The sequence below is a fragment of the Lemur catta genome, chromosome 1 (genome assembly GCF_020740605.2).
Source record: "Lemur catta isolate mLemCat1 chromosome 1, mLemCat1.pri, whole genome shotgun sequence".
Taxonomy (NCBI): Eukaryota; Metazoa; Chordata; class Mammalia; order Primates; family Lemuridae; genus Lemur; species Lemur catta.
The window spans coordinates 166,619,169-166,647,082 of record NC_059128.1 but is presented as its reverse complement, the minus strand read 5'-3'; the positions used below and the strand labels follow the sequence as shown (position 1 = coordinate 166,647,082).

General features: G+C 51.2%; 1 protein-coding gene across 4 annotated transcripts in view; it reads right to left on the bottom strand.

The window, feature by feature from the left end:
- TMEM108 (transmembrane protein 108) overlaps positions 1-27,914 on the bottom strand; it is a 283,973-nt gene that overhangs the window by 1,507 nt on the left and 254,552 nt on the right. For all 4 annotated transcript variants that reach the window (XM_045538873.1, XM_045538866.1, XM_045538883.1 and 1 more), the window contains 2 exons: positions 13,370-14,776; positions 4,002-4,156 (listed from right to left, as the gene is read on the bottom strand). In XM_045538873.1, coding sequence (XP_045394829.1) covers positions 4,002-4,156; positions 13,370-14,776 — 1,562 coding nt within the window. The remainder of the gene's footprint in view (positions 1-4,001; positions 4,157-13,369; positions 14,777-27,914) is intronic.

The window sequence follows — 27,914 nt, the reverse complement described above, 5'->3', positions numbered from 1 at the left end:
GAATCTTGGAGGCTGAGATTTGGATTGTCGTTTTACAGTTTTGACAAAGCAAGTATTCACCGAGGTGAACCATGTGGGTATGTTTCACTGAATAAAAAATATAAAAAGAGAAAGTTATTCAGGAAATAACCAAGGTGAAAAAGAAGAAAAAAAGGGAGGAGGAGGAGGAGAGGGATGAAGAGGAAGAGGAGGAAGAATGAAGGGAGGAGGAGGAGGAGGAGAAGGAAGAGGGAAAAAGAAGAAAGAATGGAAGGTTTCCAAGCACCATTTGGGCCCCACAATTTTGCCTGTACAGCCTGGCTTTGTGTTTGCTGCTTTCATTAGCACAGAAGGCGGGCAGGGCCCCAGAGGAACTTGCTTAGGCAAAGCACTTGGCGGTCTCCAAAGCTGGCAGCTAAAGGGCAGCTGCCCTGAGTGCATGTCCCGAGGACTTGGGATATGGTGGAACATGCCCCAGGACCGAGTGACCACTCTGTGTAGGGTCGGCAGTGTGCGTGTGCCCAGCTGTCCTCATCCTGGCTCCGGGCTGCCTGTGTTTGCCCTCAAATACTGTGAGCCCAGAGTCAGAACAAATTGTAACATTACTCTGAACAAAGCAGAATGAAGGGAATTGACTGCTGGGAGGGAAACAGCAATAAAATCCACTCTAAAGCCAAAGTGAGCTCGGTGCTGCGGGTCTACGCGCCCCCTGCTCCCGGGCACAGCCGGCTGGGGTGGCCGTTCCATCCAGAGCCTGGGCTTGTGCTGGACGGTGGCCCTGGTGCTGTGTGTTGGAATGACTAACTGGAATATTCTACAAACCAGGGCCTTTCTTACAGTGCATTTACAAGCACTGTCCTTTGGCTTTGGTTTTCATTTGCCAATCTGTAAAGAGAGAATGAGAAACCTAGAGTTCAGGTATTCATAACCCGTACTCACAGCAGGGCCACCCCTTTGCCAAGTCGCACATTTTTTCACCCACTACAGCAGTTCTCAGCAGCACTTGTTGCCATGCCAGATGTGCCCTGGCCACTCTGACAGTTGATGCCTCCTGAAACTGGCCCCTCTGTTGGCCTGGGGTAAAATTATTTTGTTGAGCATCGACAGTGTTAGGCCCCGGGCTGGGAGATGGGCACATTGTGGTGAACGAAATTTATAGTTCATTCAATAGACATTTACCAAGTGCCCACCATGTACCAGGCGCTGTTCTAAGTGCTGAGAATAGAGCAGTGAACATAACACACAATGCTCCTGTCCTCGGGCCGCTTGTGTCCCAGCAGGAGAGCCAGACCTCGAACCAGTAAACAGCGAGACAAGGATGCAATGTGAGGTGGTGAGAAGCGCTCTGAAGACCAATAAAGCAGGGAAGTGGACAGAGTACAGAGGTGGGGTCTAATCGATATAGGGCAGTCAGGGAAGACTTCCCGGAGGAGGGGATGTTTGAACAGAGACCTGAAGGAATGAGGGAGGAGGGCATCCAGGGGAAAGGCATTCCAGACTGGCGCAAGGGCAAAGCTCTCGGGGGCTGGGGGCAAGCTTCCTGTGCAGGAGGAAGAGTGAAGAGGCCGGTATGCCTTGAGTGTGAGAATGCCAGGAAGTGTGGTGGGGTCAGGAGGTGGGCAGGGGCCAGCTTATGCGGGCCATGGGGAGGGGGTCTGGATTTTACTCAAGTGTGGAGAGGGGCCATTTGAGAGCTGAATCGCGGCTTCTTTGGGGCCCTGCCTTGAAAAGATCATCTGGCTACTGTGTGGGGGTCAGACTGCAGGAGGCAAGACGGGAGTGGGGAGCCCTGTCTTCAGAGGCCATCGCCTCTGAAGTCATGATGTGACAGATGAGGGCGGCCTGGGTGGGGAACAGCAGTGCAGGCTCATCCTTAGGAAGAGCCAGTGAGATTTGCCAACAGACGGGCTGTGTGTGAGAGGGAAAGGCTCTGGCAGTGCCCTCGACATGAGCAACGCCAGGTGAGGGCTGGGTTGGGGATGGGGAGGGGAAATCCAGGGTGCAATCCTGGGTGTGTTGACTTCGAGATGCCTTTTAGGCTCATGCAGCCCATCTCAGAACCTGAGCCCCTGGGTATGAGTGTCTTGAGCTAGGGGAGCCGTCAAGGCTACAGGATTTGGAGTCAACAGTGCAGAGGTGATATTTAAGTCACAGGACTAGTTAGAAAGAAAAGAAAAGTGGTGGCAGGACTGAGACTGGGCACTCGAGGGAAGAGAGGTTGAGAAAAGGAAAAGGAACCAGTGACAGAGGTGCAGAAGGAGCTGCAGGAGGTGGGGGAGAAGCAGAGAGAAGGGGGTCTCTGCTGCCCATGAGGAGGGAAGAAACACCATAGGGAGGAAACGATGGACTGTCCCAATGCTTCTGACACGAGGACTAAGTGCTCAGGACCGACCACTGGCTTAGCAATGCGGAAGCAACTACTCTAGTGGGGGAGAGAGCTACGAAAGTAACATCAGACCAGTAGCCACATAAGCACAGCTCTCATAAGTGCCATGACAAGCACGCATGGGCGCTGAGACCATGTGACAGGACAGCTGAGCCCAGCCTGGCAGGTCGGGGGAGGCGCCCCAGAGGAAGTGACGCTTAGACTGGCCCCTGAATGACAGGTATGGGTCACTGAGGCCAACAGTGAAGAGGTTGGTGGGGACAGAAGACACGCAGGAGAGGAACAGCTCATGCACGGACCTGGAGCGGGTGAGACGTAACTTGGTGCCGTGAAGGAACAGAAAGAAACCCAGTGTGGCTGCAGCTCAGCACAAGAGGGGGAGGGGCATGAGATGAGGCTGTAAGCTGGGCCGGGTCTAGGCCCACCTCATAGGTCCTGTGGAAGCCTTTGAACTTAGAGCAACGGGCAGCCACCGAAGGGTCCTGAGCATGGGAGCGATGTGGAAAGCTCACTGGCTGCGGGGAAGGGATCTGCAGGGGAAGCTGGGGGTCGCACCTCCCCAGGGGCTTTTCTCAGTCTCGCTGCCTGCACTCAGACACCTGCCAGCTTTCTCCTGGGCCACCTCAACTGCGTCCTAGTTGACCCACCTATTTTTAGTCTGGTTTTCTGTTTGTCATTCCATCCATTCATCTATCTATCAACCACCCTTCTTTCCTCCCTTATCCATTTGCTGATCACAGAGTGCTTTCACCAGGCCGTCAGCACACTCCTTCTAAAACTGGGCCACCCAACCACCAAAACTTTCACTGACCCTCTGCTGCTCAAAATTAAAGTCCAAACTCCATAATGCCCCACTCGAGGCTGTGCCTAATCTGGCCTTCATCCTGCTTTCCTGCTGCACCCTGGCCCCTGCCACACCCCCCACGGGAGAATGGGCAGAGCGTGGACTCTGTGGTCAGAGTCCCGGGTTCCAAGTTCAGTGCTCCCATGGGCCAGCCCAGTGTCTGGGGCAAACACTCCCCGACCCAGTGTATCCTTCTCTCCTTCATGGGCTACACCCAGCACGCATCCCCATTTACTCAGGCTATTTCCTTGTTGGGACGCCTGTTGAAATCCATTTATCCTTCCTAGCACGTCCCTGGGGAAGGCTTTCCTCCCCTGGGTGTCTCTAAGTCTTTGTCTATACCTTGTCTTGTAATTCTGCTAATTTGTTTTGTTTTTGAGTGATGCTGGGCTTTGTTCCCCCAGCACATCTCAGAACCCGAGCCCCTGGGGAGCAAGCTCTCATCTTCATAGTCCCCCAAGAGTGCCTGCCACAAAACGGGTCCTCACTGAGTATTTGTTGATTGATTTGTTCCCAGAAACCAAAAGTCCTAGGAACAGCGCTTTCCAAACTGTAATGTGCAGAGAGCACCTGGGGATTCTTGCTGAAATGCAGATCCTGGTTCAATAGGGCTGGGGCGGGGCCCACAACCTCTTGAGTGTTACCAATACTGCTGGTCCACAGGCCATGCGTCGAGGACAGGGGCACTCAGAAGTGAGCAGATGCCCGTGGCTCTCTCTGGGGCCTGTGTCTTTCCCTGCAGTGGGGCCAGCACTTCCAGGGGGACCCCTAGGAAGCTGTGGGGCTCATTACCTCCGAGGTCTCGAGGGACTGGATCTCCCTGGGCAGCTCCACGGCGTGCCTGTTGAAGTAGTCCATGGTGATGGCGTTGTTCCAGTAGCTCAGGTTGTTCTCCGGGTTGGCTGTCTTCTTCTTCCTCCTCAAGCAGCACACTGTCAGCAGGACAGCTGCGGAGAGAGTCCGAGTCAGAGAGAAGGAGAGGGAGGCGACAAAGGTGGAGCCAGCGTTGTCGGAGACAAATGCCAGTCTCCAGGTGGGGCTGCCGTGGTCACACACTCAGCTACCTACCCCCTTCATCCATTCACTCGTTTGTTCTTTCAGTAAATATCTACATATAGTTGAGTGCCTACTTTTTGCCAGAAAATGTACAGGTGTTAGAGAAGATGGGGTGAAAATGAAACAGGGCAAAGTGAGAGAGACAATGAGGACCTTGGAGAGGGACCTCTGCAGAGTCATCGTTAGAGCAGAGCCTAGAATTCGGGAAGGAGCCACCGTGTGCAGGGCGAGCAGCGTGTTCAGGTAGGGAGAACAACACGCGCCAGGGCCTGAGGTGGGGACAAGCAGGGTGTGTGTGAGGAGAAGAGGACAGAGCAGCATGCGGACTAGAGTGACTCTCAGGGAGTGAGGAGGCTGCATCTAGAGGGCGCAGGGTTCAGGTGCAATCTGGTGATACCTGTGGATTCTACAGTGCTGCTCACAAGTCTGCACCAAATAAAGGTCTTGCTTGGCTGCAGAGTGGCATGTGGGTGAGCTGCACCGCCTGACTGATGGGCACAGTTCTCAGTTGGAGTGGAAGCATAGCGGAAAGGGGCAAGTGGAGTGCACTTTACAAAACCAGCCCTTGACTTCCACAGCGGGTCTTGCAGGCAGAGGCTTGCAGAGCAAAAGCACAGGGTAGAGGTCTTGGATCCTGGTAAAACAGCTTCTCTGGCATCATCATCATCAGAAAACCGTGCTGACAGTTACCTAGGACTTACTCCCTAGGCATGATTCCAAGCACATTAGACATATCAATTCATTGAATTCTCCGTTTAGCCCCGTAAGGTCAGTTCTATTTTACAGATAGGAAAACTGAGGCTCAGAGAGGTAAAGTGACATGCCCAAGAGCAAATCCAGACATCTGGGCTCCGAAGTCTGTGCACTTACTCATCCACGATTCTTCCTCAGCCTGGTGCAAAAGCCCACCCTGCACAGAGGGCCTGGTCAGGCCCCTGCAGCCTGCCTGAGCACACTGTGTGACGTGTGACCCTGGGACGCACAGGGCCCAGGAGGAAGGAGCATGTCTGGACTATGTTGCCCAGCCAGGTGTGAGCAGAGTGGCTGGGGCATGTCAACAGGGAAGGCGTCTGAGGTCGGAGAGGTGGGGTGGCCTGTCTGGGCTCACACAACAGAGGGTGATGTAATGACAAGGTGACACAAGCCCTCCTGGGGAGAAGCCAGTAAGTGAGGACTGAGTACATCCTGCCCTAGGTTCACCATCATTAGAGCCTCCAGGGATGGGGGAGCCTGAAACTCTGGGCCCGAGGTGGACAGGGCCACACCCAACATCCTGGTGGTGCCAACATCTCTGTGCTGGGGAGTAGGGGCCCAGGTGAGCCGTCCAGAGAGGCCAGCACTGGGGGTGGGCGCGTGCCAGGGTGTGGGCAGCTGTACTCGCTGCCAGCTGTACAGGCTGAGACCTCAGAGCCCAGAGCCCAGGCCCTGTGGGCTGACAGGAATCTGCAGCTTTCTCTGCAGCTGCCGGCCTTGCTGGCCTCTCAACCTGGAAAGGCCTTCGGATAAGGGCAATGGGGTAAGTTTCCATTTCCTCTGATCTGCTTCGATCAAACACACTTCCAATTTGCTTATCATTCTTCCAGAGCCCTCTTAAAAACCTTCAAAACACAGAGGAGATTTCTGATGTTTGGGCTAACGGGGGATTTCGAGATTAGCTGGTATAGAACTTTTCAAATGTGGTGGGTCTCCTCCGTTCCCTCTGCTTCCTCCAATGAGAGAGGAGGAAAGGGGGGAGAAGGGAGCTGCAGCAGCCTGAAAGCTGCGAATTTCGGCCACCGCCTTCTACAGAGGAGAAACTTGGCTCACAGTGCCCGGCTGACTCCCACAGGTCACGGGTGTGTGAGTGGCCGGGCTGGGACAAGACCCCAAGTCCCCGCTCTCCTTTTCTGCTGTCTCTATTCTTCACTGTCACACCTTTCATTTCACCCTGCTTCTGGAACTGGGATGTGAAATAGCCTGGGGGAATTCTCGCTGGCGACACAAGCCACACAGAGAGGGAGGCATTTGGGAAGTGGGAAAAGTGATGTTTCCCAGTTTAGTTCTGGTGGAGTTAGAACTGTGGTGGGGGATTGTCAGGGATGTTTCCCATGTTGGGACAAACAGAGTGACTCTCAATTATCAGCTTGTAGGGACACATCCCCATCGTGCCCCACAAAACACTGTGACAGATGCAAAACATGGGCTGGCAGGGGAAAAAATGTATTCGTGAGCCAGATCTGTATAGTTTGCACACTTCTCTAAGACAGAAGGAAATCTGCACCTACGATCTCTTGAGCAGTTGCAAGCAAACAGAATTAAAGTGACAGATGTGGTCTTAGGCATTGCCTAGTCAAGATGGTAAAAGGGACATAGAATTTACAATCAGAACCCAGACGATAATCTATTACTTGCATGACCTGAGTAAGTTACTAAACATTTCTCAGCTTTAGCTTCCTCTGGAAAGACTAAATGCAATCATGCATGTGCCAGCACTTTGAATAGTCCCAGGCACACAGTAGGTGCTGAACCAAATCAGTCCCTACCCCTATCCTATATTCTTATTCTACAGAGTGGGGCATGGAAACCCAGAGAGGTGAACTTGCCCAAGGCCACGCTGCTAACCTGGGCTGGCAGAGGTTGCAGAATCCAAGTCCCCTGACCCCCAGTTCAGCGCTCTAACAGCTACAGTGCCCTGGCTCTGAAGTCTGGGCCTGCTTAGAATGCCAAAAGCAGGAATCCTGCCCTGCGGGAAGGGCAGGCACTGTTGCAGGGTGGCCTGGGAGTTGGAACAGGGAGTTCTGTTCCATGCCTTCTCCCCTCACATGTTGTTAGTGCTCCTGGCATGATTATTTCTCCCAGGGAGAGTCCAGTGCTTCTCGAGTGCCATTTCATTTATTCCCCGGAAGCCAGCCTGGCTATAGAGACAGCCCGGGCTTGGAGCCAGAAAGATCTGGATTCGTGTTATGGCTCCGGCCACCTGGTAAGTCACTTTGTCTCTGATTAATATGGACTTCATAGGGTTGTAGCGAGAATTAAGGAGACCATGGATGGAGAATGCCAAGCACAATGTCTGACATACAATGGGTGATTAACTTATGAAAGTTCTCTCCTTGTTCTCCCAGCATCTTCTACGAGATCTATGAAGAAAAACTGGGCGATATGACTGTCAGGTGGCTCCAGGCCAAAGCTCCACCTGGGGTTTAGACGTTCACTATTTCGGTGGTCTGACCATTCATACAAGAGAGAAAAGGACAAATCAGACTTATGGAGTCTATCTGTACTCCCAGCACCAACCCAGGTACTTTACAGGCTTAACACACACGGTAACTGAAGAAGGTACTGTTACTATTCCCATTTATAGAAGAGGTAACTGAAGGTCATAGAAGTTAATAACATTGATCTTGATCACCCAGATAACTACTGCAACTTGACCCCAGGTCTCAGTGACCTTCAAGCTGATGACTAGTGTCCTATGTTGTCCTGAACACTGGAGGGAACATACAGGAGGTATGTCAAACACAAGGTGTTAGCCACTCCCTTTCCCAAGCTTCTACTGCTCTGTTTCTCCCAAGGCAACAGCCATCAAGACTCTAAAGGAGGTGAATGGGGCCTCTATTTCTTGGAGTTTTAAAACAGGGCTGAGAATTAGGCAAGCTCTCTTGCCTTTCCAGGAACGTCAACGGGAAATCATCCATGGCTTGTCAGATGTGCGACAGGAAGAAGAAGGGTTGCTTTGGGTACCACGCTCATGTTCTGGGATGCTTTCAGGTGACGGACCTGCTGTGTGATGAGAAATGGAAATGAAGCCCTACAGGTCCCCTGAGGCCAAACACCTGCTGAAATTGCTCTTCTCCCTGGCCTGTTTGAGCAGGCACTGCAAATCCTAACAATGAGATGAATAACAATCACTATTTGATCACTGCCATTTATTGAGCACCTCTTCCGTGGCAGACACTGGGATAAGACCTAACATGCGTCAGCTCTGATTTTTACAAGTCTTTGAGGTAGGTGTTGCAGCCACGCAGGTGCCCTGCTCAGGTCTCCTGCCACACGGAGCGCAGTGGATGGACAGCCCTGCTGCCGCCCCCGTGCTGAGGCTGTTTCCCAGGCTGCTCCCAGCCATGACTGACCATGGCAGGGGTGCTAGTGCAGGCCTATTCCTGGGGGACTCAGAACTCCTCTAATGGCTCAAGGACTCCTACTGGCCTGGCAGAAACATTCTCAGAACTGCACTGCGGTCCAAGGCTCTTCCCACCCAATCCTCCTTCCTGCCCCCTCTCCTTTCACGGGTGTCAGGCCTGCACTGCAGTCTGGGGCTTTCTCTGCCTACTGCAGTTCCTTCCTGAACATTTTACACGTGTTTCCCCAATAATTCTCTTGCATGCCTAACCCGGTCTTGGTGCCTGCCTCTTGAAGGAACTAACACAGTAGACACTGGTCCCATTTTGCAGATGGGAAAACACTGGATCAATGGTTAAGTAACTTGTGTAAAGTCCCACAGCCAAAGAGTGGCAAGAGCTGGGGTTGTGTGCAGGTGTGTTTGATTCCACATGTCAAGTCTTTCTAGCACACCAGGCTTCGTCTCTTGTGACCCATGTGGGTTAACGTTAGACAAACTGGAGAGGACAGGGAGTGATGACACATTACACTTTGGCCCCTTTGTTTTACAGATGAAAAACCTGAGACCAGCGGGGGGAAGGATTAGTCAGGTGGTGCCAATGTGAGGGTTGAGCCAGGGCTGTGGACAGTCATTTCCCTCTTTTGGAGGTTGAGAGAGGCCACAAGGGTGGCCTCAGGGTACGGAAGGACGACAGGCTGGACACAAGGCCACGGGCCTGGTGAAACCAGGCTGGGGTCTTAGTCTGGCTCCCCAGTCTGGTGGGTGGGAATGTGCCCATAGAAGCTCAAAGAGGTTCCCACCATGGGGTGCTGTCCGGGAAGCACAGGGAAGAGCTGTCAGAGCGTGGGCGTGACACCAGTGTGGCCAGCGGGCATCCCCTGGACAGCCTGGCCTGCCCTGAGCGTCTCCCCCTCTTGCTGCCCTAGGTCCATGAGCCCCAAGGAGACAAGCCTCCCGGCTGCACTGCACAATCTCTTCTGTTCTATTCACTGGCAAGGGTCACTGTGATCCAGGTTTTCTCACATAATAATTACAAACCCAGCTGGGGCCTGTGAGGCACATGTACACATTCAGATCTAATCTTCACCGAACAACTATTAATAACAGCCAAGAACCACTGGGCACAATGGTACGTGATCTCTTTGGACGCTGCCTGGAAGGAAGCCAGGCTGCTCTGGGGCCAGGTGTACAGGGACCCTTGCGTGTCTAGGCTCAGAGAGAGGGGCTCCCCTGCTTCCGCCAGGCTGACCTTGGGTTGGTGATGACAAACCTCTGCAGCTGGCCTTGTTTCCTGATCTCACCTCCAGACAGCTCATCTTCTCACAGAGGGGATGGGTGAAGACATTCTCAAGAACGGACATGGCACATGACAGACAGGCAAAGGAGCCTAGCAGGGCCACAAAACTGACGTGCCATGAAAACCCGGAGTGCTGACAATGCCAAGTGGGGACCATTCAGCGCCAGGCCCAGAGGCTTCTAGCAAGGACGGTGGGCTGTGTGTGTCCTGATGGTGGCAGCAGAGACCAGCTCAGGAGCCACCCGGCTCCCCTGCCCTGAGTGTGGCCTGGATCCAATCAATCTCAGTTCTCAGCACATCTGAAGCTGCGTGTGGCTTAGAGTGTCTGGCAGGGCTCAGGAGACAAAGCTTTTCTCCCTGGCACACATCATACACCTTCCGGCCACTGGGTTGGGCTCGTGATCTGGAAAGGCAGGTGAACTGATGCCCTCCTTCCATGCATAGGCCTGGGACCCACTGTGCTCACCCCCTGCTCCACCAGGAGCGGAGGGAGCACCCCTGCCCAGCACCCTGGGCCATCTGAACTCTGGCTTCTGGTGGCTGCAGAAAGCAGGGCAGGAGCCAGTGCTGGTCTGAAAAGCCAGATAGGAGGAAACTGATGCACACACGTTGCTACCAGCTCAGATCGTCTGAAATAGCTGGAAACTGGCAAAGAAAGACTCCCTTCTTTGAGGTCTGTAAAGTAGCTTTAGCATAAATGGAGCTATTGAAAAGTTCTGAAAGAAGGGGACCTTAGACCTGAAAGAGGTCTGCTTGCCTGATGACTGGAGTGGGGCTGGGCTATGGAAACAGCCCAGACAGATAGGATACTTACTGAGAGCACAGGGTTCTAAAGCTGGACATTCTTCTACCTTAGTGGCCCCCTCATTGGGGCCTTCACAGGGTTAGTGATGGCCCCACAGGAGTCGGGGCCGTGACTGAGGACAGGGAGGTGATGTGGAGGCAGCCGGGCCGAGGTGGGAGCCGTGTGGGGTGAGGGCTACAGAGCCTCCCTGCGGGTGGTTGGAAATGTAAGACAGACAGAAAAGGAGGTGGGGTGTGCGGTTCCCAAGGGGCTACCAGAGCCTACTTTGAACACAAATTCGTATCTTTCTTTAGAAAGTGGTATGTTCCATCCCCAGCACCTGAAGACTCCTTTCAGTGTGCCAGAAGCATTCCTGAGGGGCCGTTCCAGGCTGTGTCCTTGCTCCTGTCTTGGCTGACGTTTTTATGCATGGTTTAGGCAGCCCATGGGCTTTCCAGCAAGGTCTGATCTAATTTCAGACTCATACATAGCAGAAGGGCGGGGGGAGAAGGAGTCATCCCTTTAGAATTGCAAAACTCAGGCGGGTGTGGCCTGCGGGGGCACAGGCTCCCCAGACGGGCGGAGAGGGAGGCGCAGGTGGGGGGTGGGTGCTGGCAGTTGGGGAGGAGCCGCATCGCATTTCTCTGACTCTCTCAGGCTTGGCAGAGTGCCTGGCACACAACGGGCACTCGGGAAATAGTGCATTCAAGCAAACAGATTTTGTACCACCAGATCTGGGCTGTGACTGGGACTCTGGACAAGTCACCTCACCTGGCAACTGACCCCCCACATGTAAGGTGTGGAGGACAGCCCAAGCCATCCTGACACCTTGGCTTGCTTGTTTCTGTTTTTATTTTATTTTTCTGGCTGGTCTGTTTTAAGAATGGAATGATAAAAAATAATGGGCACTTACTTTGTAAACCAGAGCATCCAAGACGCGTGTAAGAACTGGAAAATTAGAAAGCTGTCTCTACTCTGGTTACTTCTCAAGTACGACCACATTAATAACGTGTTGGCTAACAGTGCTGCATTTTCTCATTGTCATTCTGTTTCAGAAGTGGGCAATCATGGTTTTAAGAATATATGTGTGTTTCCATGACAGACAATAATGCTGCTTTCATTAAGAATGAAATATGCAACTTGCAAACATTTTCACTTTTCCTGAATTGAGTCCTTAGGCGGAAGCAGGCCACCTACCCCTGACATGGCAAGTTTGCTTCGCTTATCAACCTGAAGGAGACAGAGAGCTGGGAGAGGTGGCTCCTGAAAGGAATACAGACTCCAGATTTAAAAAGATCTTGAAGTACAAGGCCAAGTGGAAATCACAGTTCATGTTAAAGTCACAAACCTCCTGCACTAAGCACCAGGGCATGAGGAAAGGCTGGGGAGACCTAGCTTGACAGCCTCCCCTGTAGGACACCTCTGGGGCTTTGTTCCTCTGGAGATCAGGGCAAGCCCGTGGTGTGACTCAAAACCAGTACAACCAACAGAGCCGATGCCAGTGTCAGCTGCCTCGATGTGACCAAAGTGTCCACCATCTGCTCCCTCTGCTGAGACCAGGCATGTGTGGAATGCTGTGCTTCCTTTTGGGGGACAAAGTGGAGGCTCCCAGAGGAGGCAGATGGGCCAGGCTCAGGGCAATGCAGCCCCGTGAAGACTTGAAGACACAGGATGAGCAGCTTGGACAGAGAGAAGACTGCCCTTTAGAGCTATTTCAGATGTTTGAGGGCTTGTCAGATGGACTTGTTCTGTGTGGCTTCAGAGGACATGGCTTAGGAACATAGAGTGGGAATTACATGGAGGCAAATTTCAGGCCCTCCAAGAGAGCAAATTTCAACCCCCCAATGGGTTGTCAAAAGAGTAGGAGTCCGGAGATGGGGGGTGTCACCCCTGGAAGGGATCAGGGAATGGCCGGATGGTAACCATTCGAGGGTGGGCTGAGAACAGTGAGGACTCCTGCGAGGTTATCAGAGAAACTCTAAGAATTGAGGACAGAGTACTCCGGCAAGACATGAGGAAAGCCCCGAGGTCCTGAAAGGTTCTGTCCGGGTCTCTATGGAAACAGCAGGGAGAATGCCCCCAAGTCCTTGCTCACAGAGGGGCAGGCAGCAGCAAGGAGGTGCTTGTGGCCTCAGGGGAGCAAAAAATAATGGCTTTATCCCGCTCACACCATCTATGAACAAATAAGACAGGGTGAGAGCAGAGAGTTGCTAAAATTCACAGAACTCTCAAGCCTTAATTTAGCTGCAAGAACTATGTTTTTGCCAAGATTAATAGAACTCCTTCCCCTCATATGAAAACTTTACCTCCTCTTCTTTCTTGGGGAAGGGAGAGACAGAAGGGGACAAGAAGAGGGGGAGAGGAGAGAAAGGACAAGAAGGAAGGCAGAAGAGAAGCAGGAGAGGGTGAGGGCTATGCTAGCTGGAGGCTGTACATTTGGAAGCGTCAGCCCAGGGTGTCTTGGTGCCAGGTTGCTAGAGGCACTGCAGGCTACCCTAGAGGCAGGCTGGTGTCATGACAAGAGCCCTGGGCTGGAAGACAGCTGCTAGGAGCTCCCATCCCAGCCCTGCCTCTCACTAACTCTGGGACTCTGGGGGAGCCACAGCATCTCTAGCTTGGCATTTCTTTCTGCAAAATGCAGGGTTGAATTTGGTGGCCTGTAAGGTCCTCCCCAGCTCTTGGGAGTTGTGGCTTCACGATCACTGGGCATTCAAGCCATGGCCCAGGAGAGCTGAGGACTAGGGACAGGGATAACCTATGATTTCTTTGTCCTGCTACCTGCTTTCCTTGGGTTCTGGGAATTGTTTTAGCCTACTTGGTGGGGGCTGCCCAAATCTCGGGCAGAGGAATCCTGGGGCTGAGCCAGTTGACGTGGCAGAGGAGGGAAGGGGGGAAGGGAGCAGTGGGAAGAGGGAAGCACTTACAGCAGGAGGAGATGGGCACGCTGATGGCCAGGATCACCCAGGCGATGTCCATCTTGCTCAGGCAGATGGTGGCCCTGTGCTGGGGTTTGTCCCCTTCGGCCACATGGGAGATGTTTCCTGCTGTTCCAGGCTTCCAGGTTCCCGCGGGGACCAGGCGGTTGAGGAAGTTTCCTGTGGCCGTGGACACCACTGTGGAAAGAGGACTGGGCACCCTGTCGGTCACGGGGAGGGTGGCTGCAGCCTCCTCCCTGGCTGGAGAAACAGTGCTTTCTGAGACCCCGGCGGGGTGGGCTGGAGCCCATGGGGTCGTGGATGCTCCCTGAGGAATCCCCTGGGAAGGGGCTGAGACACTGTCATCGAAGGCAGCCTGGGTGGGCCCCGTGGCAGCTATGAAGACCCCAGCACTGGCAGACAGAGGTCTGCTGGTGCCAGGGCTGACGGTAAGCCAGGAGTCACTGTGGCTGGGGCTGCCCGGCGGGTTGTCGCGGGGGCGCTGAGAAGGCACTGGGTCAGGTCGTGGACTGGCAGGGGCACCTGAGGCTGCTGTGGTGTCCAGCTCCCCTCCTCGGCTGGTGACAGTGGAGCCACCCCCTGGGGCTGCTCTGTGAAGGCCTGGCTTGTCCTCTGCAGGCACCAGGGGGGTAGTGGGTGGTGCCCACGAGGTACTGCTGGGTGCCGTGGTTGCCATCACTGTCCGGGGCTGTGGTGAAGAGGAATAGGCCCAGAGCGGGGTCCTGGGGGTGAGGGCAGATGGCTCTGGCTCCACGGACCCTGTGAAGTTGCCCTTGTAGATCTGAAAGATTTTTCCCAGGGGCCGCTTCTGCCCCAGGTGTGTGGAGCTCTGATTTCGTCCCCGCTGGCCTTCCTTCCTCCCAGGGTGGCCACCGGGGGCAGGTGGGACAGGGCGCGCTGAACTCCCAGCCCCCTTTCGGGAAGAGCCTGGGGGCCTGGGGGGCCTGCGCGTGGCAGCCCTGGGGGGTGCTGTCGTGGGGCGGCTGGTGGCTCCCGATGGTTTTGTCAGCAGGATGGTGGGGGTGGCCTCTCCCGGGGGGCGGCCCTCTGAGTGGGAAGATGTGGTTGTCATGGCAGCTGGAGGGGGCCCCGTGGGCAGGGGGCTTTCAGAACGGAGGGTGGTTGCTGTTCCCACAGTGGTGGAGACGGAGTCTGTAGGCGGGTGCCCATCTGGACGGGGTGTTGTCGTTGCCATGGGAGCTGTGGCCTGTGCGGAGGGTCCATCGGGATAGGGAGTCAGCATCACTGTGGAGGAGTGTCTGCTAGAGCCGTGGGGTGCTGTCACCATGGTGCCCGGGGGAGTGCTTGAGGGGAGGACCTGAAGAGATTCCCTGGGAGATGGTTCCTGGATGGCAAATGCCAGAGCTTCGGTCAGTGCCAAGATCAGGAGGAAGCCTTGAGAGGGAGACAGAGAGCACAGATGAAATACCTGGGGAGCAGCTTATGGCCTGGGCCTTCCTTACACATGAACTTGGGAAGCTCTGGGAACTCCCGAGGTCCACGCTGGAGCCGAACACTCAGTCAGACAGAACCATACGTGGAGTTGGGGCAGGTCTGTCAGGTAGGTGCTACCCAGCACCTGTCGGGAGGAGAAACCAGCACCGGGGGAAGCAGAGCAGCTAACCCAGCCAGCCCCGTCCTTTCCCACGTGCCTCTGAAGTGTTGTCAACCACGGCCCCCCCCCCCCCCAGGGCAGCTTCTCAGATGGGCTGGAGCTGTGGGTGCAGAAGTAGGCTTGTGGCCTCCACATCTGCCTCTTCCTCTGCAACCACGGAGCGCCCAAGGCCACCTTGCCCACAGGGAAGCCTGCAGCTGTGTGTGAGCCACCCGAGCTGGTGAGGAAGGCCTGGGTGGCCAGAGCTGACCAACTCCTGTGCCCCTTTCTGAATCTTCCATCTATAAACTAGACAGAGGTACAAGTGGACAGACCTCTGTTCCTTCAGGCCCATTCACTAAACAGTTAAAGAGGATCTACCCTCTCCTTGATCCTGGAGGACACAAAAATGAACAGGGCAATCTCCAGCCCTGCACGAGCTTGCACACATCCACAAAGAATCTAAAATAAGACACAGATGTCTCAGTGCCATAGGAGAGTGACACGCAGGAGGGACAGGGGTCCAGAGAAGGGCAACCAGATCTGGAGCCCATAGTGCACTTAGCACAGTCTGGAAGAGGAGATGCAATCTGTGAACACCACCTGGTATGATGTCATTATTATCACCTGCTTGTCCTATGGCACTCACGCAGCTGAACTCTCTGTGCGAAGTGGTCATTGGTGATACCTAGCCTTTTTGAGTAGAAAGAGTCCTTTTGAACACGAAAAAAAATGGATTTTCCATGATAGTCAACATGTGTACTTTTAGTTCATTGAGAAAATGCACAAGAACAAAAGCCTCTAAGTTTAAAAACATTTCTAAATATGTATGGATTTTATTAATCACAACAGCAGGTGCCTATATTGAAAAACAGTGCCTCATACACACATGAGATGTAGGCTCTACTCAGATTGTGGACTGTAAGACTGGCTGTTTCCCGACAACACACGAGTTGGGAAGAGCTGGTCTCTATTCCTGCGGAGAGGCCAGACTAAGGCCCAATTCTGAGCCATGAATGCCTCCTTGTTCACACGAACCCCCTTGTCACTCTCAGGCCTTTCCTTCAGCCCGTGCCGGGCCCCCAGACTACGGATAGAGAGCTCTGTCTCCATCTGCTAACACTCTCAGAGCCTCTGGCCCCGTCAGATTCCAGCAGGACAAAGGCCCAAGGCAGGGGCCCTGGCTGTGATGTGCACGTGTCTGATGGGGAAGGCAAGGGCCGGGGCGAGATTCTAGGGAGCAGAGAGAGGGAGATCTCCTGGTGGCCTTTGACACCAGGCCCAGGAGAGGATCACATTAGGTGTGTGGCAGGGCTGTTGGGTGGACAAGTGTCCCCCTTACCCTGCACTTCCAAATTAGTAGGTAAAGTAAAAGGACTTCAGATTTAACAGAGGGGTGGCACCCACCACCTCCAGGACCAATAATTTCCCCTGAAGAACCTCTTTCTTCTAAGTTTGCATTCACGATCTAGACCATATACCAATAGTATGCTCTGCTTATTCAAATCAATCCTAAAAACTGTTTACTGAGCACCTGCTCTAGCCCAGGCATTCAGGCTCAATTTAATCCTCAGGACCACTCAGTGGGGTAGGACATTGAGGTCCAGGGAGATTAGGTAACATGCAGAAAGTCACATCGTAGCAGAAGTATGTGAGACCAGGGCTGTTCCTAAAATGCGTGCTTTTTCTGGTCAACCACCATCAATGACACAGGAGGAAGAAGAGCAGTAAGTTGTCTCCACAGAAGAAACCATGTGCTGCTGTGCTCCGTGGCCAGAGGTTAGGCCAGCTCCCTGCTGCAGCTTAACACTACAGGGACAATCTATTCTTAGGGCTGCTGGTGGTGACCTCCAGTGTTTTGAGGAACATTCCCTTCTAAGTCTCTGTTTGGCTCACAAGTGCCTTGGTTCAATATAAGTTGTTAAGGATTGAATTGAATGCCATCAAACTCCTATGTTGAAGCCCCAACCCCTGGTACCTCAGACTATGACTGTATTTGGAGGTAAGACCTTCAAAGAGTTGATTAAGGTAAGACAAGGCCAATAGGGTGGGCCTTAACCCAGTCTGACTGGTGCCCTCAGAAGAGGACATGAGGACCTACAGAGACTCCGGGGCGTGTGTACACAGGCACAGCCACGTGGAGACAAAGCAGCAAGAGCCTGCCGGCTGCAAGCCAAGGAGAGGGCCCAGAGCAATCCAGCCCTGCCGGCACCTTGATCTTGGACTTCCCAGGATCCAGAACTGTGAGAAATAGATTTTTAAGCCGCCCAGGCTGTGGTACTCTGTTATGGCAGCCCTAGCAAACTGGTACATGTGTCTTATAGTAGAGATCCTCTGAAAAAGGAGGGATGGAGACAGGGCTTTTGTGCAGGTGGTTTATATTGGGAAGTGATCCGAAAGGTCAGCTGTGGGGGCCTGAGACGGGTGGAACAGAGAAACCAATCTGCTCGTAACAGGGCAGGCTATGAGCTACTGCGGGTAGGCACCTCAAACTCCTGGGGACCTCCCAGGAGCTGAGCAGGCTGCACCTCAAATTGCCTGAAAGGGGCACTCACGCAGAGGCTCCCGTCCCCACTGGCCAAGGGCTTCCCCTTGGGTGCTCACCCCACTACGTTTCCTGGCTGCCAGGAGTTGTGCTTGGCTGGTCAGAGAAGCCCTGGGCCAAGGGGCTGCCCGCCTGTGCCCAGCTGGTGGCTGCTGCAACAGCTGGAGTTAAATTTAAGGGCCCAGGGATTCCTGGGGTCAAGCACCAGATGTGTCAGATACAATCAGAGACTGGAGACCAAGGACACAGCAGTCTTTTGGCAGCAACATCAAGGGCAACACAAAGCTTTAGGAGAGACACTGACTGACCCCAGCGACAGGCCTTTGGATGGGAGCCGCCCCAGCCTCTAGGAGAGCTTCTGCAGCACTCCAGAGGCAGAGGGGTTAATACAGACTGGTCTTTACAATACACAGGGGAAGAAATTCCTCTGACTTTCCCATCATCAGAGCTCCAGGGGCTAATGCTCCCAGCCGGGAAGCCTATGGCCAGAATCCTCGGTGTTGTAAGAGGTACAGGCTAAGTAAATATTTGTCCTGCTGCTGCTTTTTTTGTTTGTTTGTTTGTTTAGTTGCCAGTATCCCCTGAAGTTATTTTTCTCTCTAGGAGGACTGTAGAGTTACCTCTCAGCCCTTTCCTCTTTGGACTTTAGAGTAGATCTTTGGTGTGATGCATGGACACTGCCATCCTGGGTGCCAAGGGTTTTCACCTGGAGGGTGACATTTAGATGTCACAATGAGAGGGAACCTAGAGCTCATCTAATCCAAGCCCCTTATTTCATAGGGGGGCAATGGAAGAAGGGAAGTGACTTGCCTAAGAACCCTCAGCTAGTTGGGGACACAGCCTGGACCACAGCCATTATTTCAAAGCAACTTTTCATTTTTCTCATAAAAAATCACTATAATGTTGCACCATCCAAACACCACCTTCAATTTCTACTGTCACCTTCAATATGGAAATCAGACAAGTTTACCTCTCCTCTTCTGCACAAAAGGTTAACAACTGAATGCGATGCATACTGTCACAATAAACACGCAAGGCCTTCAACCCGGGGCCTCCCTAACACATGCAAATGTTCATTCAGGGCCCTTTGTGCTGGGCTGCACATTCCCCCTCCCCACAATCTGGGGCTACTGCCTCTTTGCATATTATTTGCATTGATTTGCATAATGGACTCTGGAGCCTCTAATTTCAAATATGTAAGAGAGACTAAAACTGAAATCTAGCTTGACGTGCTTGAAGTGTGGAACCGATTTTTAAAACATGTTGGAATAAAGACAAGCGTGTGTGTGGGGTGGAAACCCACAGATTGATGGGTGCCCAGATGTCATGGGAAGGCCTCCTCCTACCAAAATTCCAATGCATACGTGAGCTCAGGACCCAAGGGAAGGAAAGGCCCTCCTCCTTCTGTTTATTTGGTTGGCTGCCCAGTCCGTATTGGGCATGACATCTGCATCTGGCAAAGGCAAGGAGGGAATTGGTGAAGAGAGAAATAGCTAATATGTACCATGAACTGCTGGAAGGGGTAAGCCTGTGCTGACACATTTAATCCTCATAGCAATCTGATGAGGCAAGCACTGTTATTAGCTCCCTGCTGCAATTGAGGAAGAGAAGCACAGAGAGGTACAGGAACCTGCCCATGGTCACACAGCTGGGGAATGGCAAGCTTCGATCTGAACTCTGGGAGCTCGGCTCCAGAGACTACACTCTCATCACCTCACTCACTGGTCTGCTCTGCCCATGCCCCCAGGATGCTCTGCACATTCAAAAGCAATGATTCAGACCTTTGGGGAATTGATTTTCTATTGTTCTTTTCTTGACTTTTCTTCTCTCTTGCCTGTTTTCTTCTATCGCTATTCCAGGGCTCTGTATGACACATCTGGTGTTCTTTTAACAATTTAGTTAACTTCATTTTGCAAGTAACTGGGGGGAGCTTGTAGTATACGATAAAAGAACTGAAAACCCCTGTTTTAATTCTCTCCTCTTCCCTAATCCTGACATCTCATGCACACCGTTGTTTGGGAGAAGAAAAATTATATATATAAAGTTTCTTTTAAAATTACTTACACGCACGATATATTTGTTACTGGATAATTTGTATAAACAGAATTTTATTTCATTTCATACTGATTTTAAATATCATCTTCTTATAAGTAGGTCTTGCTTCCCCATTAATCTAGGTTTCTCCTATAAGATATTTTGTCCATTGCCATTTTAAACCCTTATGACAATTAATCACAGGAGTCTGAGAAGTCTTCTGAGCCATCCTCTGTCACTAAGCAAGGTGGCAGCTGGGCTATCCCAGGTGCTTGGTGTGGTGATTTAAAGTTGTGTCTGAAAGTTCTCCGATACTCCTCCCACCAAGAGATAGAGTCTATTTCCCCACTCCCTGAACCTAGTGGGCCTTTGTGACTGCCTTGATGAACACAAGGAAGCTAAAGTGACACCACATGCCTTCCCAGGCCAGGGTAGAAAAGATGGCACAGTTTCTGCAGGTTTCTCTTGGAGGCTTTCAGCTCCATGACTGCCGGCTCCCTTGAGGTGGCCCCATGGAGAGACCTCACGGTGAGAGACAGGAACACCTGAGCAGCTGTCCCAGCCCCAGCCAGGCACCAGACACGAGAGTAAAGAAGCCTGCAAGATGACCCCAGCCCCAGGCACTATCGGTGGCAAGCACACAAGAGACTCCAGGTGAGAGCCGCCTAGCTGAGCCCAGTCAACCTTAAGATTTGTGAGCAAAATAAATGATTATAACTGCTTTATGCCACTGGTTTTTTTTTTTTTTGCATCCATAGATAACTGAAACACTTAGAAATTTAGCTTCTGCATCTGATGTTTCAACAACAAAAGGAAAGAGTATTTACAGCATACCAAATCTGGCCATCAAGTCTGTTTTCTACATGGGCAATAACATACAACCTTACCAGGGAAGGGGCTTTTCCAATTTCAAGATTATTGCTCTCCAATTGGAAGGGATGCTAGGACTCTCGGTATCTAACTCCTTCACTTTACAGATGAGAAGGCTGAGGCCCAACAAAGTGAAATGGCTTATCCTGGCCACACAGCTACATAGGGTTAGGGACAGGTAGGGACCCAGGCCAACTCATTGCCCGGCCAATCCAACTAAAGTTTCAAACTCAGTGTTCTTTTTATATTCACTGTGGTTCCAGTATTCTAGTGTGCTCCATTCTCTGAACTTCAATGATTCCTTTTAAAGATCAAATGTAAACTCCTAATTACTTGCAGCATGGTTTCCCTTAATCAGAAATAAATATGCATCATTGACTTCAGGGTGAACTGGGTGACTAATTTTAAGAGGCAATCCATGCCTGTGGCCTTGCTTCATTATGGAACCAAGGAGTTTTGGGTGCAAATCTTTGCTGTTTCCCTTTCTACAGGCTGCCACATTTCAAATGTTCCCTCTTGTCAAGTCCTGCTGGAGACATGCCTCATATCACATGGCTGCAGGGCAGATCAGAGCTCTGAACTAACTGGGGTCATCCCCTGACAGGTTTCAGAAATGTCTGAGATTATTGGTTCCACAGCTAGACCGACAAGGTCCATGACTTCGCTGGGAATTGTTTCCCAGAATATAATCTCTTGAACATGTGCCAGCAAGAAAACCACGTGAGATGGGCCTGTGTGCCCCAGACACACCAATGGCCTCCAGCCAACATGCATTCACCTTGGGCTGTAGCTCTGGAGGCTGACAGATCAGATCTTCCTAACGAAGGCGTGTACAGACATGTGAACACACATGCATGTGTGCTCACATATATACACACCGACACAGAGCACAGGTCCTTTCCTGGGATCAAGAAACAGGCAAGAATGACAAATTTGCAGCTTGAGTCCCCCCCCCATCATCTCCATGCTAACATATGGTTAAGTCATTTGTCCAAGATTGAAGGACTGCTGTGTAGGATTTCAACCCAGGTTTCTCTGACCCTGGCTGCCCAAGAGATCCTGGAGACTGAGAAGCCAGCTGCCATGCTTCCTCCTCAGAAGCTTGAGTAGCCCAGGGAAGGGCCCATGTTGAAAGGAACTGAGGCTCCTGGCCTTCAGTCCCAGCTGAACTTCCAGATGACAGACAGTACCAACTTGTTAGCTGTGTGAGTGAGCCATCTAGAAAGTGGATAGATCTTCTAGCCCATCAACAAGAAGTGTTTACATAGCATATATTTTTTTAAGAGACAGGATCTTACTCTGTTGCCCAGGCTAGAGTGCAGTGGCATCATTACATCACTATAGCTCACTGCAGCTTCAAACTCCTGGGCTCAAACAATCTTCTTGCCTCAGCCTCCCTAGTAGCTGGTACTACAGGCATGCACCACCATGCCCGGCTAATTTTTAAAAATATTTTTTTGTAGAGATGGGGTCTCAATATGTTGCTCCAGCTGGTCGTGAACTACTGGCCTCGAGTGATCCTCCCACCTTGGCCTCCCAAAGTGCTGGGATCACAGGCATGAGCTACCATGCCTGGCTGATTATTACTGATTTTAGACACTAAGTTTTGGGGTATGTTAGGCAGCAGCAGTAACTAGACTATCACCCATGCAGAAGTGAAATCAAAGCTCCTACAGTGACTATTCCAGATTTAGACATCAGGGTTTTTTTTTAGTGCTAGAGCTCAGCACGCTGATTTTGACTCGGGTTTCCTTATTGTCCTTTCCTGACCAGACTCAGGGAAAGAAAAACACCCCAATTCCAGGCTCTTCCTACAGCATTATGATTTCTCTGATTGACAGCCACAGGTTCACTCCCAGGAAGAAAGGAACATATGCATGCTAGGAGGGCCATGAAGCTTCCTGGCACACACACTTTATGGGCTTGGGGCACAGATGGGATAGAGCTGGAGGTTGGGACATGGTGCCAGCACATCGAGGACATGGCCATTTCCCTCAAGGAGCTGCTATTCTAGAAGGGATTAAAGTCAGCTGTGACAGGGGCACAAACTCACACACTAAATTCTCTCAAAGACTTTTCCCAAACAGAAATGAGAGTCAGAATTAGATGGATGAAAAGGTCAACTCAGCCTCTAATAAAATAACAGAGTCATTAATATTCAGGGAATATCTCTTTGACATCATGGGAAAGAAGAAAGAACACAAATGCACCAGTTCAGACTGCCTTGTACACTCCTAAACTGAAAGGAAGAGGCTCATAAAAAGTGCTCCATGTTTTACAGTAAAGAACCTGACAAACACTATGTCAGCCAGGTGATCAATGGCAACACTAACAGGAATACAGTCATGTTGATACTGTGTCCCTTGGCACGAGAATGGTACTTTATTTCTGCACTTTTTCTCCCATAAACCTATAACCCCAGTATAATCATAAGAAAAACATCAGAAAAACCCCAATTGAGGGACATTTAGACATTAAAAGGTCATCAAAAACCAGGAAAGTCTGAGAAACTGTTACAGCCAAGAGGAGTCTAAGGGGACATGATGACTAAATGCGATGTGGTACCCTGGATGAGACCCTGGAACACGTAAAGGACATTAGACTAAACCGAAGGGAATCTGAATAAAGTATGTACTCCAGTAAGAATAACGTATCTATATTGGTTCATTAATTGCGACAAATGTACCACAGTAATATAAGATGTTAATAATAGAGGAAACTGGGTACAAGATATCTAGGTATCAAGGTATCTCTGTATTACCTTTGCAGCTTTTCTGTATATTTAAAACCACTTTAAAATTTAAAAAAATATTTTCAAAATAAAGGTCCACACACAGGACAGGCAGCAGGGACAATGTGGAGGCTGTCCCGCGGGGTGGGTTCTAGAAGGGGCATAGCTGAAGTGGGGTCCGTAGGCAACTTTCCCAGGTGGGGGCGTGCAGACGGTGGGGGGCACTGAGGCCTCTCCTTTCCTCTTGCCGCTTCTGGCTCCTCAGGTCTCTCTGAATCTAGTGGGTAGATTCTGATCTAATGTGTCTTCTGATGTGTTTTGGAGCCTACTTAGAGAGGAAGGAAAATTCCACGGCTGTTGCTGCGTCTGTCTGTGTTCCCCCGATTCTCACCTTTTTAGTATTCTCATTCACAGTGTGGGCTTTGGAGGTGAAATGGTCAGGGAGACTAATAACAGTCCGAACACAGCTTTTAACCTGTTCAAATGCCAGTTGAGGAATCAGGGTAAATGCCACCCATGTAATATAAACAGCCACCACTTTCTGACCAACCCGGCTGAGTGAAAATCAAAGCTTATTCACCGATATCATGGAGCTAGATTGCCCTGTGTTTAAACATCGAGGCCATACCAGGTGTTGGACGTGGATACCTCCATCCATTCTAAGTTTCTGCTCATACTCCTTTCCTGCTAGGTGATGACGCATTCATCTGCAAAATCCAACTTCACTGTCACCTTGTCTTGGCAAAGTCAAGGACCCACAGACTGTGGCTCCCTGCCCAGTGCTCCTAGGGTACTCTGTCCCCAATCATACTGTGACCCTTCTCCCCAGAGACCTTCAGTAGAGGGCACAGTGAGAAGGCCACAAACCTGGGGTCGGTGGGATTTGGGTTCAATCCTGGTTCTGTAACTTCCTAGCTGTGGACCTCAGGCAAATTAGTTAAGCTTTGTTTTTCTCAGCTGTATCATAAGGATAATAGTGGCTAACTGCAGGGTGCTTTCAGGAGTGGGAGTAAGAGATTAAGATGCATGGAGGGCCCCACACAGGGCCTGGCACTCAACAGGTGGTAGCTCTTATTTTAGTTTCTAAACTAAACTTATAGGTCACTCCCCTGGGGCTGTGAGCCTTTTGAGTTGAATTATCTGGAGCCCCAGAACTTAGTTCACAACCTGACACACAGTACAAGCACAGTAATGCTTTTGAGACAACGTGAGAATGAAAGAATAAATAATTCCACACACCTGTGTTATTTGCAGCTGAATGCTTACCACAAAATTAGAGATGTTTGTTTCTTTGAAGACAATGTCAATGAAAGAAAGCAGTAAATAATGTCAATTCTGTAACACGGCAGTTCAGAGTGTGCATGTGTGTGCATGTGTGTATTTATCTTGTTTTTACTTTGCTTGTTTCAGCGATTAACATTAACTGCTTCAAAGAAGCACATATCCCACAAGCCAGAGGCAGGAGAAGGGTGAGCTTGAACCCGCTGGCTGCAGATCTGCTCTGGACACCCTCTCCCACAGTCGCCCCGCTGTGGTGAGGTCCACTCCTAGTTACCTAAGCCTGCATTTCTTTCCAAAGTTGTAATGGGTGGTGTGAAAGTGTTTGCCAAGATTTGGATTTTATGGAGACGAGTCCCAGGTTTTGCTGGTTCAAACTTATGCTTTTAGAAAGTTTTGATGGGAACAGTAGGAAGTGGGACAAAGCAGAGGAGTTTTTGCTGGTGGGCAGCTGACGGGGCAGCCCCAAGACAGAACAGGCCCACCGTGGTGTCTCCAGAACACCTGGCTCCTATAAACCCAACACTCACTCCCAGAGCCTACAGCCCACAGCTTGGGTGTGGCCCAGCAGGCTCCTCAGAGAACTTACCAGGACCTTTGGGACTGCCAGGGGACCCCGTGGGGAGTCCCAGGACCTGCCCAAAGAGGCTGAGGTACCCCACCTGAGCACAGCAGCGTCTGGGTACACTTAGCTGCACAATCTCCAAAGCCAGAGGAGAAGAAAAAGACACACAGTCCTGGCCTGACCATGCCTGAGAATCACCTAAAAAGAGCATTGGGGGCTTTTGACCTGACATCCTCCTGGGTGTGCTGACAGTCTAAAGTGTCATCTCAGCACAAAAGAGCTTGCTGAGGAGGGAGGAGAAGAGGCTGCGGCTGGTGGCTAGCAAGGACGATGGTAAAGTGTCAGGAGGAGGGGCATGGGCCGGGCAGAGCCCACTGGGGAGCAGCCAATGTCCAAGAAGGGGTCTGTTCCCTACTCCTGAGCCCCTGCAGCATCCCCTGTAGCGTCCTGCAAGGCTGCTTGGTGTTCTCGATTGCTTCTGGGCGGGTGGCTGCAGGGCTGTCCGGCCCTGCTCTCCTCGGTTGCCAAAGGTTCACTGCCTGCTCCAGTTTGCCTGGAACAAAATAGCTCAGGCAACACAGCTGTGCATCCTTGTGAAATTGCCTAATTTCCCCATTTCAAGGCAGGCTGCCCATACCCCAAGGTATAATTTAGGTTTTGGGCACGAGTTGGATTTCACAACTGAATTCTGAAACTGAGCCCTCTAGGCTGTGCATGCTTTTCCTCCCCTGCTCCCTCCTCCACTATCCACCCCCTTCCCCACTATCAATAATGATACTACTACTAATGCTAAATTTCCACTCATTGAGAACCTACTATGTGCCACACACTGTACTAAGCAATTTCTGTGTAGCATCTTACTCAGTCTTCACAAACCCTGTGATGCAGAAAAGAACAAACGTTAACCCATATCCTCATAGGACCTATATGATTATAAGGTACCCACACTCCACTTCTTTATTATTCTCTTTTGGGTATAGATCTGTGGATTTAGGTACCTATGTGATTAACTGTGGATTTGAAGATAGTTTTCTGGTGAAAAAACTAATAAGACCATCTTGTCCACATAAAACAGGGGAGACATAAACAACATACACAGAACAAGGAGAGAACAATGGAAGATGATCTATAATTCAGGACCATATTGGGTGGAACAGATTTTAGTTTGTCAGGGAGCCCAAGAAAGCTGGAGGAACCTGGGAAGGCTTCCTGGAGGAGGGGAAAGCTGAGTCCTTTTATTACCACTCCACCATTTGTTCATTTCTTCATTCACACATTCAACAAACACTTATTGAGGGCTGAGGGTGGCTTTGTGTTTCCCAGATAAATTAGTACCCTGATTTCAGCCATGGAGGTGGCTGTTATTACCTCATTCCCCACCATGAGCAATAAAATGCATATTGGCAGGGAAAATTCTGGCAAATTCTGAAAAGGTAAGTTTATCCATGGGCAGAAGATCTTTACAGTGTGCTATGTTCAGAACAGGAACATACATTTAAAAAGCATCTACTGTATTTGCAAGTATTTTACTCCTGCAAACTGATTTCACACAGCAACTTTTGTGAGATGGGTCTCATTCCCTAAAACTGAGATTCAGGGAGGTTAAGAGATTTATTCAAGGTGAAGCTAAGATGGACACCTAAGTACATTCATGTTTTTCTCTCCTTCTCTGTTTCCCTCTTTCTATTTTCAGCTGTAGATGCTGCCAGCTGCAAACTCCTTTAGTAGTAATGCTTGATTACTTCTGCTCCTGGTGAGCTCAGCACCTGATCAAAGGGCTCCTAGCTTCAGCAGGCCTTGGAGAAGAGAAAAAGACAACCTTGCAGAGTCAGGCTTTCCAGGGCCATTCCGTTCTGGTCTGACCTCCACTCCAGGCACCTAGTTCAAACCCTGCTTCTGAGATGAACCCAAGAAAATAAGATCAGGGTGAAAACTGGACCACGTCCCTTGAAAAACTCTAAGCTCCAGGCTAAGCCTGGGGGTAGCATGGGGAAGGCCCACTGCAACCCAGCTTGGGGATGTTGTCTCTTGCAGACACACCCTCCTCAGTAATAGAAGCGTAGCTGCCCTATCTCCCAGGTAGGAGGAGGAGGGAAAGGGGTTCTTTGCTTCTGAGATTTCCTTAGCTGATCCTCCCTTACCCAACCACAGGTCCCAACAACCCAGATGCCCAAGGCACATAGATAACACCCCCCATGTATATCCTGTGCCCTCTTTCTTCTCTTTCCTGAGGAGTGTGGAGAGAAAACACACACTGGAATCAGACAGAACTAGGTATAAATCCACTCACTAGCTTTAATACCTGGCATCAGTTTCCCAGATAAGCTAGCTAGGTTGGGATTCTGTCTAGCTCTTTCCATTCACCATGGTGTCTTCTCGTTGGGTTTTTTTAGATTTTGCATTGAGTTGATGCAATGGACGCTGCTCCTGCTGTCCACCACCCACCTTCTTCCCCCAAACCCCCAACAATGAGCCTCTCCTTCCATAGCTGCTGGAGTGTTGGCAGCCGAGGGCACATGGCTGAGCTGCTTTCAGGAATGGCCCTGGGATGAAGACAGCTGCCTTGCTCAAGGCTACACCCCCTTCCTGGGAAACCTGTATCCAAGCACTGGTTTGTGTGGGGTTAAAAGGACTGCAGCTGCCTTAAAAGAGCTTCCTTGACTCAATTTGGGAGGGCTGTGAAGGGCCATCCCAGCTCCGGAGTTCCCCATAGAGTTGGCTAAGGCCTTGGTGTGACTGCACCACAGCCCAGCTTCTCCCCCTGCCTAATCCTGCCTCCCTTACTCTCCTAAGGGTGTTGATTCTGGGAGCAATTCTCTAAAACCTCCTGTGTGCAAATTTCCAGCTCCTACTCTGCTTCTTGGGAACCAGGTCTGCAACAGATGGTGTCCAATCCATGCTTATGGTGAGGGGATG